The sequence below is a fragment of the Miscanthus floridulus genome, chromosome 14 (genome assembly GCF_019320115.1).
Source record: "Miscanthus floridulus cultivar M001 chromosome 14, ASM1932011v1, whole genome shotgun sequence".
Classification (NCBI taxonomy): Eukaryota; Viridiplantae; Streptophyta; class Magnoliopsida; order Poales; family Poaceae; genus Miscanthus; species Miscanthus floridulus.
This window is the reverse complement of record NC_089593.1, coordinates 12,051,339-12,061,943: the sequence shown is the minus strand read 5'-3', so window position 1 is coordinate 12,061,943 and position 10,605 is coordinate 12,051,339. Positions and strand designations below refer to the sequence as shown.

General features: G+C 45.3%; 1 protein-coding gene across 1 annotated transcript; it reads left to right on the top strand.

Annotated features, from left to right (window-relative positions):
- The first annotated feature begins 847 nt into the window (after positions 1 to 847).
- Positions 848 to 1,638, top strand: LOC136503047 (uncharacterized). The gene is made up of 2 exons (XM_066498252.1): positions 848 to 965; positions 1,289 to 1,638. Exons 1-2 carry the CDS (start codon positions 848 to 850, stop codon positions 1,636 to 1,638), a joined length of 468 nt encoding a protein of 155 aa, XP_066354349.1.
- Positions 1,639 to 10,605: the final 8,967 nt, after the last annotated feature.

Sequence of the window (10,605 nt, the reverse complement as noted above, 5' to 3'; positions counted from 1 at the left end):
GTGCGTGTCAACAAAGTCCTGTGATAACCACTTGTCCACGATCATGGCCCAGCACTCGGGATATGATCGGCATCACCAGGGAATCACCTACAAGTCATCGAGTATTTGACATATAAGAAGATGAAATTGAACCTACTTAATATCAAAATGAATCATTATGAATGTTATTTGCCTACTTCAAGGTACTGGTCCCGGGTCAGCGTAATCAGTCTTGCTTGAGGCTTGGGGAGGGACTGCTTAAGTACCGACCTGTAGTAGTCTATGTGGGCTTGGATGCGCCCATGGTGGTGCATCTCGGTGACGTACTTCCTACAAGCTGCGGCAGCCGCCCGATCCGCCTAGGCCTCAAGTCCTTCTTCGGCCTTGAAAAATTTCTACATACAAAACCGATGTATCCATTCATTATTTCAATAAAACATTTAACCAATGAATGAGATGTATTAAGCAATGTTGTGCGAGAGAAACTTACCCAAAACTCCACCAATACCCACTCCTGCCAATACGGTCGCAAATATGCAAAGATTCGCATACCTACGACCGTATCTCTTTCGGACGGGAGACACCTAACTGGGTTACACGCGGGCTACGATAGACATGCGGAAAAAGAGGTTATTTATACCTAGGGTGTCGGTGAAGTCAGGCTAGCAGGGCAGTGGCGAGTCGACGCAGTGGCGAGGCGACGCAGTGCAGGCAGAAACGCGACGCCGACGAAGACGATCGGGGTCCTCTGGGTCCCCTCCGACATGCTCTTCTCCTGCATAAAAAGGCAATAGGTTATTGTTTGTTCAAAATTTCGACAGCACCTCCCCTGCACGGGGAGGTTTCCAAAACCTACAAAAACGACAGGATGACCGACATTCACAACGGCATGAAGGCCGACAACCACAATGGCACGAAGGCCCTCATATCAATTTACGGCGCGAAGGCCCACACAACCACATACGGCACGAAGGAAGACAACGAGAGTTTTACCTAGGGTTGCGGTGGAGTCGGGCGTCGCGGTGCAGGGGTTACTTTCTTCTCTGGCAAGGTCGAGCGGCGTCGGAGTACTCCTCTCCCCCTCTTTCCTTCTCTCTTCTCCGCTTCTCCTCTTCCCTTCTTCTCTTTCTCCTCCTCCTCCTCTCCTTCTTCCCCTTCTTCTCCTTCTTCTCTCCTTTTCCTCTTCTTCTCCTTCTCTTCCCCTTCCTCCTTCTCCTCTTCTTCTCCTTCTCTTCCCCTTCCTCCTTCTCCTCTTCTCCTTCTCTTCTTCCTCCTACTTCACTCTCTGCCTCCTCCCCTCCAACAACAGCCGGCGACGGGGGCGGCCTAGGGGCTGGTGTCGGGGCGGGGAGGCCGGTGCGGGGGAGTGGGAAGGCCGGCGCGGGGGGCCGCCGGAGGGCCGGCCGGGGCGGCGGGAAGGCCGGTGCGGGGGGCGGGAAGTCCAGCGCGGGGGGCCGCCGGAGGGCCAGCCGGGGCGACCGAGCTCCCCTTGCTCGACCGAGACGGGGAGGGAAGGCAGGGCGCGTCCCCAGGGCGGCTCTGGGGCGGTGGGGAGGCGTCGGCGGGGCGGCGCTGGGGCGGCGCTGGAGCGGCGTGGAGGTCGAGCAGCGTGGTGGTGGGGCGGCGGGGCGCGGGGCGAGCAGCGGCGGCGGCGCGTAGCAGCGGCGTATGAAATGTGGGCGGGGATTTTGGGCTAGGCCGCTGGCCGATTTAGGGTTGGGTCCTTTGCCGAGGGCCCAGATCCAGGGCCCTCGGCAAATATTTTTTATTTTTTTTAAAAATTTTCTTTGCCGAGGGCCATTGGCCAGGCCCTCGGCAAAGATCCCCTTTACCGAGGGCCAGGCTAGGCCCTCGGCAAAGATTTTTTTTGATTTTTTGAACCCAGTTTTTTTGTGGTGCTATAATACATTATTGAAAACTCAATTTTAAAATTTAAGCCAATTTTGACTTTTTTTATATATTTCCCTAATTTATTTCTTTTCGTTGATTTTTTTTCGAATATTTCATATTTGAACTGTAGGTGGATGGAATAATGCAATTTAGTGATTCAAAAAATGTTATTCATGGTATTTGGTGTATGTTGAGTCCCTATCCACGAGCTCGCATCAAATTTCGGGCATCTTCTTCACGTAACATGACGAGGAACTTGTCGGAAAAGTGTTTTTAAATTATATAAAATCCATACGAAGTCCGAAAATCACGAAACTTGTCGAGGTGTCATGTTATCGCATGTATAGGCTGTGGTAAAAAATTGAGAAGGTTTCGAGCAAGTTATGATGTCGGATGCCTAAAACCCAGACCACCAGATGTGAGTAGCAGACACATAAAAAAAAACTCGATCCGCGGATCTCTCCCCCTCTTCTACTCTTTCCAGTGGTACCATTATTAATAGGCTTTTGTAGCTTCTTTTACTATGGAGCACTGAGAAGGTGCCTGATTAACAAGCTTGTAGCTTCTTCTACCCTGGAGTATTAGCGTGCTATGCTCAGAAAACCATACAGTACCGTATGTACCAACATAAGTTTTGTTCTAAAAAAAATACTACCATACAGCCGCTGCAGTCCCTATGCATGCATGCATGGAGTCAGATGAAGAGCAACGGTCGGAGACCAGGAGACAAGTGTCCTGACCAGAAATCAATGCAAAACGAAACTTTTGTGTGTTGGATTGTTGGCAAGGCAGTAGAAGCTGCTCGCAAGAGACCAGGCCCAGCACCAGATGTGTGCCTCCCCTGGGCCCTGGGCTGCTCAATGAGGCAGGTCGCATCACAGGTACCACGTCTCTTTCCATCGGCGAGCGACAACGTGTATCACCAAGCAGTCAGTCAGGCAGAGCTAGCCCAGGGCCGGCCCAGGCCCAGCAGATTGGCAGAAACCTTTTGTCAACAAAACTCAGGAAATTTTTTTAGATAATATTTTTTTAATGATTAATTGCAAATCTAGCATTTACATTGTAAGAATTGTAAATATAGTGTATTGTCGGTTTCTGGCTAGCCGATAGGGGCCTATAGGCAACTGGTGGGCCGACAGGACCCTGTCGGTCACCCAGAAGCCGACTAGGTACCTAACCAAGCCAGATAGGACAGCCCAGTGGACCTATATCGGCCCGACAGGCATGTTGGCACCTGGTTAACCGATAGGACCCTGTCAGCCTTCGGATAGCCGACAGGCCCTAAAATACCTAACCAGTCATCTTCTCCCTCGCTCTCTCTCTCTCTCTCGCTCTTTCTCTCTCGCTCCGCACCGGCGCGCCATCGGCCACCGCTTCTCCTCCGGCGCGCGGGTGGCTTTGGCTCGCCGCTGGCCCCCTGGCCCGCACGGGCCGCCGCCCCCCACAGCGCCGCCGCCGGCCCAGGGTTTTCTTTTTTAGTCAGTTTAGTTAGATTTTGGTAGTTTAGTTTTTTTAGTTTAGTTAGATTTTGTTAGTTTAGTTTATTAGCTAGATTTAGTTTTAGGAGTACTTTTAGTTTTAGGGTTAGGTTAACTTTTAGGGTTAGTTATTATTTTTTCTGTTTAGGGTTAGTTAGTTTAGTTAATAATTTTTCTTCTAGGGTAGGGTTAGTTATTAGGGTTTTTTTCTAGTTTTAGGGTTTGTATTAGATTAGTTATTAGTTTTGGTTCTAGTTGTAGATTAGGGTTAGTTTTAGGGTATAAATTTTAAGGGTGCCTCAATTAACTTACACGATATTTTGCACGATGCGAACAGGAATGTCGACCGATTTAGTCCCTTGCAGGATTTACTATGGCAACGGTACGGGGCGGTTTTGGGTCTGATATCCGCGGGTTTCGGGTCTTGCGGGTTCGGATTCGGGGACGATTTCTCACCCACGGTTTTTGGGTTCGGGGCCCCGAAACCAATCGGGTTCGGTTTCGGGTTTGGTTTTCCACCCGTGGATATCCAATGGATATCCGAAATAAATCATTTGGAATTAAAACTCATGTTTTATAATATGCTAATAATAACTTGTTTACTTATATTATTAAATTTATTTTAAGTTGACTCATAAAAATATTTATTATTTGTTGCATCTTGTTTATACATGTGAATATGTGTATATATATCATGCATATGTTTATAGAAAGTCCTTGTTTCTCTTACTATGCTGTCATACAAAGCGGGTTTCGGGTATCCGCGGGTTTGGTTTTAGGGACGGATTATCACCCGAATCGGTGTTCGGTGCGGTTTTGGGTTTTGGTTTCGGGTTTCGGGTTCGGGTGCACAAAGACTCCACCCGATCCGAATCCGCCCCGTTGCCATTCCTAAGCGGGGTAGACCTTACCGAGTTCCAGTTGTTTGACATAGAACTGAATTCACCACTAGATTATAGCTAGAAACAAGTTTTATCCTGGCTACACGAGCACTTAGGTGTTCCTCCCACCCGGCATCATTTCAGGATTAGTATGTTGGTGCCTAAAAAGAGGAAAAGTGGATGGAGGTGGGAGTTGTACGAGGCCAATAACACGAAGAAGTGGCATTTTCTTGTGTCCAAGGCGTTGGAGCGTCGCTATGCCAACATCATGCTTGTTGAGTTCCTGGACGGTGCCATGCAGGGGTGACAGTAGCAACATAGGTGCAACAGAGGAGAACTTAGAGTCGGCAATTGTTGAGCAGACCTATGTTTGCGATCCTCATGCGGTTGAGAACACGTCAGAGGGTGGACAATCGGAAGATTATGGTCCTTACATAGAAGCTGACCTGGGTGAGGAGGACGAAAGAATCGTCGAACAGATGGAGGTTTACGATGCGGAGCACGTCGCCTTCGTGGATGAATTCGCTGGCAGGAGGTTTGACACGAGACCGACATCCCTGAACTTGGCGTGTTCATGGTCATATGCCACTAAACTTGTGTTTTCACACTAAACTTGTGTTTTCACACTAAACTTGTGTTTTCACACTTTAATCTTGTATACAAAGCAGCATTAGTCGCTCTGTTTCATATTGTTAGACCACTTGTGGTCTGTTTGATCTTAGGTCTGAACCTTTTCAGCACTGACCTTGCTTTTTTTAGGTTCTGAATTTCTTCTATATTAGCAGCAGCTCAATGGTGTTTCAGGTTCTGAATTTCTTCTGAATCCGCATACTTTACTTGCAATAGCAAAGCAGTACCCTGTTCAGTTCAACAATTTCAGTTCCTCTCTGCATACTGTGCTTGTGTACTGATAATTGCAGGAAGGGTTTTAATAAAAGTAGATATAGTGGAATCCTTAGATTATACATTGCTAAATTAACGTGTACAGTTCTGGTTTGTTCAGTCAGGCACAATTCTTTTTTTATTTGGGCCCAATCTTGTCTAATTGTATTTCTGAGTATGAATTTAGTTCAACATCAATAACAACAGAAATTTGACAAGTTCAAAGACCGGCGGGCTCAGTGTGGTCTTCTTTCTTTGCTCTTTTTGTGCTGCATAGAATGTCTGACTAGTAGGGATGAAAATGGATCGGATACGGACGGATATCACCGATATTACATTTGTTTTCATATTTCTGTCCGGATTCGGATTCGAATACGGATAGTGTCAACTATGTCGGATAGGATACGATTGGATATCGACATCATAAATATGCGATTTGAGTATTCGGATATGGATACGGTATCAGATGTTGGATATCCGGACTCGGATACGGACAGATCTCAACCCCTCTAAACGGATTCGGTTTTGAATACGGTCTGAAAATATCCGTACCGTTTTCATCCCTACTGACTAGCAGCAGGACAGTGTGGTCTTCTATTTAACTACTACTCTGCAGCTGGCTATAGAATAGCTTATTCTGTAGTCATTTTGAGTTACGATAATTACTATGTTAATTTACGAGATTATAGTAACTCTTTACTAGGTGGTTTAATATAACGTTATGGTAAATATCGTCATGTGTCAACGGTCGTAAATATGTATTGACATTATCGTAAATTAGTATATAAAATTATCGTAATGAAGATGACTACAGAATAACTTATTTTGTAGCTGGCTACTGAATATAATATATATATATATATATATATATATATATATATATATATATATATATATATATATATATATATATATATATATATATATATATATATATATATATATTCAGCTGCAACGGGCGGTAGCTGTCTACCTGGCTGTGGTAGCTACCCGGCAACCAAAATGTCGAAGCAGCTCTGTCTTGATTCTGCACTGGTAGACGGTGTCTACTTCGGGATATCACACGACCACGCACGCCGAGTTGCCGAAACGTTTTGGGCGCACATGAAAGCAAGCGCATGTACGCACGCCGAGTTGCCGAAACGCGTAGGCCTGTTCGCTTGCTGCCATGGACCACTACTTGTGCTCCTGAATACTGTAGATTGGAGGGCTTGTATGCACGGACTTCAAAATTTTTGATAATCAAACTTCAAATCCTAATAATCTATTTAACAACATATCCGATTTGTAGTTTGTTTTCACCATAATGTTTCTCAAGATTTTATCCACAAAACAAAATCTCACACGACCATATTTCTTTAAAGAAAAAAATAACAATACATGTCGTACATGCAAATATACTATTAAAATTTGATTTTGCCTATCATCCGTCTTGACTACCCTGATTTTGGCACAAGCCAAATCGTTAGCTCGGTCACTAACAAAATATTAATTTGTAGGCCTAATTTTTAGCTCGGTCATTAATATCTAGCTGCGAGAACGATGGTCCCAATTGAATGCATGAGGCTTGAATGCTTTTTCACAAACTCAGATGAAACCGTGGTCCAACTTTTCAAGCGCTGCCCGACCAAGACCTGACAAAGCACCGAGTGGGGCCCAGTTTAGTTCTCAAAAATTTTGCAAAATTTTTCACATTCCCCGTCACATCGAATCTTTGGACGCATGCATGAAGCATTAAATATAAATAAAAAATAAAACTAATTACACAGTTTAGACGAAATCCACGAGACGAATCTTTTAAGCCTAATTAGACTATGATTGGACACTAATTACCAAATAACAACGAAAACGCTACAATGGTCATTTTGCAAATTTTTTTGCATCTAAACAAGGCCTGGATACTGCCCACGTACGAACATGCCATTTTGGGAGGAGACCAACTGCCGTCCGATCAAAGACATAGTGAACGTGTCAAACATCCAGCCGGGACGTTAGCTACCACCACCCCATGGGCAGCTACCCTCCGTCGTAGAAAATACACTCTCATACATATATCCTCATGTAGCATCTATTGCAAGCTATTTCAATTCTGCTTAAGTGTATTAGGCGCCATTAACATGCTTCTAAATCCTATGTTTGGTCTTCGATTTTTCAGGCTCGGGCTCATAGCCCGGGGCTTTAATGCCTTAATGCTGTACCATTTCAGTTTAAAAAAGCCTCGGCTTGGGTTAGCATTTCCTAAGGATGTACAATAGTGCATATTTTTTGCTAACTGATTTTTTGTTGTTGTTTGGGTGAAAACGCTCCAGCAGTCCACCGCGACATCAAATCCCCCAACAAGAAAAATAAAGGATACCCAGGATATCTCTATTTGTCACTGAGAATCCGTCACTGGAATCTCTATTTGTTGTTGGCTTGTGCCGTGGTAATATGTAAGGTTGTATGCACTTTGTATGTTAACTGATGTTGGATGAAAAATTATGTAATATGATGTTGGATGAAAATTCATGTGATATGATATTTGATGGAAAAATAATATTTTTATTTGATGTGCTGCTGCAATTATTAGTTGTATGGGTTGTATTTGCGAAATTGGGCTGTGTATGGGCTGTATGTGATGCAGTAATGGGCTGAAAAGGGCACTAAAAATTGGTGATGAATTTAGGCTGCAAAGTTGTTGAAAATGGGCTAAACATTGGCCCACCTTTGATTTTGGCCCGTTAATAAATGGGCTGAGGTAGTGTCCACGGCATCATCCACGTAAGCAACCATGTAAGCATCCTTGATGACGTGGCAATCAATCCATGACGGTTATTTTTCATCACAGGAAATGGACTTGGGCTGGGCTAACTAGGCCTCGGGCTCTATCATGACGGTTTAAAACCATCACCGATTTCGTTAATCCGTGACGGTTTTCGATAAACCGTCATGGGGGTTAATTCATGACGTTCAATCCATGACGATCTCTGAAACCATCACAGATGCTACATAGTGATGGTTTTTTAGTGATCCGTGATGGAAATTTTTCATCATAGATTAACAAGTTCCTTGTAGTATAGTGGAGACCGTGTGCTTAAACGAGCTTTTTGGTCTTTCGGTTGCATGATACAGGCCTCCAAGCATTGCCGACCTCTACTATGTGTCGATGGCACTTTCTTGACTGCGCAGTACAGAGGTATGTTGCTAACAGCCATAGGGGTTGACGGCAACAACCAGGTTGTGCCTATCGCTTTTGCCCTGGTTGAATCGGAGAGCATCGAAAGCTGGTTGTGGTTCCTAAAGTTGCTGAAATGAGCTCTTGTCGAAGGAAGGGAGAATGTTTGTGTCCTACATGATCGTAATGCAGGTTATTGAATGCAGCGCAAAAGTTGAAGAACGGTACTAATCCAGATGTCCAATGGCCCGATATACAAAGTCAGTGGTGCATGAGGCATCTTGCTGCTAATTTCTACAAGCAGTTCAAGAGCAAGCGCTTGATGGACCTGTTCAAGATGCTATGCAAGTAGAATCAGAAACAAAAATTTGATTTCTTTTGACAACGGTTGGATGAGCTAACCACAAGCCACATGAAAGAGGTGCGACGCCAACCTGTTGTGGCACGAGAGGAGGGTCCTCAAGGCCATGGTCTAGATCCTAATGAGCCTAAAAGCAAAACTCGTCGACGTAAGGGGGCAGGTCTTTGAAGTGTTTCTCAGATTGGATTAAAGAGGAACCCCTAGACAAGTTGTCTTTGTTTTATGACACCTTTGGAGCTCGCTATGGCATAATGACAATGAATCTCGCGAAGGTTTACAACTGGGTGCTAAACACTTTCCCTTCCATTGGTTGCCATTATGGAGGGTATCCTAAGGGGCACAATGTTGTATCTGTGAGAGCGTTGTCAAGTGGCAATTGCAGTCGTTCAGAATCCACAGATGACATATTCAGTGAAGATTTCTGCTTACATCGAAGAGAAGAGTGCCAAAGGATCCCTACATAGGGTCTTTTACGTTGGCAATCAGGACCTTGTCTATGAAGTGTATCTGCGTGACAAGGGTGGACTTTGCATTGGTCCAAGCGAAATAACTGTGGAGTGTCAGTTATGGCCAGCGGAGAACAAGTGCACGTGCACATGCAACAAGCTGAAGTACTACCATTATCCATGCTCCCATGTGCTTGCTGCTGTTGGGAAAGCCAAAGTTCCCTGACATTTGTGTCGCCTTATTTCAAGAAGGAGGCCGTACTGAACACCTGGTGTGGTGAGCTTCGAGGTTGGAGGGCCATTTCTGATTTCACTAAGCCAGTTCATGACTCTGTCCGTCATTGGTCTCCGGATACGGACAAAAGGGTGGAGGCAAGAGGTCGTCGCAAGAGTCATCGTATTAGGAATGATATGGATGCTTCGGAGGCTTCAGACAAGCATCCTTTCTGCCTTGCGTGCGGCGAAAATCATATGAGGAAAAATTGTGATACGTACCCAACACATAGGCTTCCGGATGGAACGGAAGAGCGACATATTCCAAAACGCAACTCTAGGGATTGAACTACGGCTTGTAATTTTAGTTTGGGACTATCATTCGTTTTAGATTTTAGTTTCCAAAGATTATGTATTATTTTACTTTGGGACCATTTTGCGTTTAAGATTGTAGTTTTGGACTATTGTGCAATATTTAAGTTTCGACTATTCTCCTTTTTGAATTATTTATTAATATGACATTGTATTTTCAAAAAATCTTTATTTTTGCAGGATGGCCAGTATGGAACTCATCGACCCTGTTGTTGACCAGAGGCACCGCTCCAACTTACAGGATGGGCAGCTTCCCGCAGCCCTACGTCTTCGTACCCATGATGAGTTGTGGTTACTTGACCAGCGCTGGGTTCCACGGTTTGTTTAATTCGTACCTTTTACGTTATAGCCTTACTTGTTTAAATTTTTATCAATTAATCACTAAATATGTTTCCATCATAGTCTACGTGCTGCTGGTCTGCTTCCATTTGCACGCCTGGTTGAGCGACATAGGCATAGGAGTGCGCATTTTCTGGTGGATCGTGCACTCCTCTCTGCTTGGGTGGACCGCTAGAGACTGGAGACGCACACGTTCCACCTCCCTGTAGGTGAGGTGATGTCACTCTATAGGATGTCGCCATGCTCTTCGGTCTACCACTCGACGGTGCCCCTGTCGGCCCTGTTGTCGTGCCGGTGGACTGGGAGGAGCAGCTCTTGCACTGTTTCAAGGGTGTCTTGCAGCCGACTAACGGAGACGTTGAGTAGTTCGGCTTCCACGACCGCCATGGGCCTCTGAAGGCTTGGTTGTCTCAGTTCCATGCGGAAAGGCTCATGGAGGATGAGGACAACTGGAGGGTGATGCGACACTTGGAGGCGTACCTGCTTTGGCTGTTTGGCTGGGTACTCTTCACTAGTTCTCACCACAACACCGTCGACAGGAACTTCGTCTACTACGCGGCGCAGATAGCATACGCACCACTTGAAGCAATTCCCCAATACAGTTGGGGTT

Excerpts from the sequence above, each read along its gene's own strand:
- LOC136503047 (XM_066498252.1), top strand. The coding sequence starts at position 848 with ATGACCGACATTCACAACGGCATGAAGGCCGACAACCACAATGGCACG. Across the intron at positions 966-1,288 it reads CACGAAGGAAGACAACGAGA|CCGGCGACGGGGGCGGCCTA; the intron begins GTTTTACCTAGG and ends CTCCAACAACAG.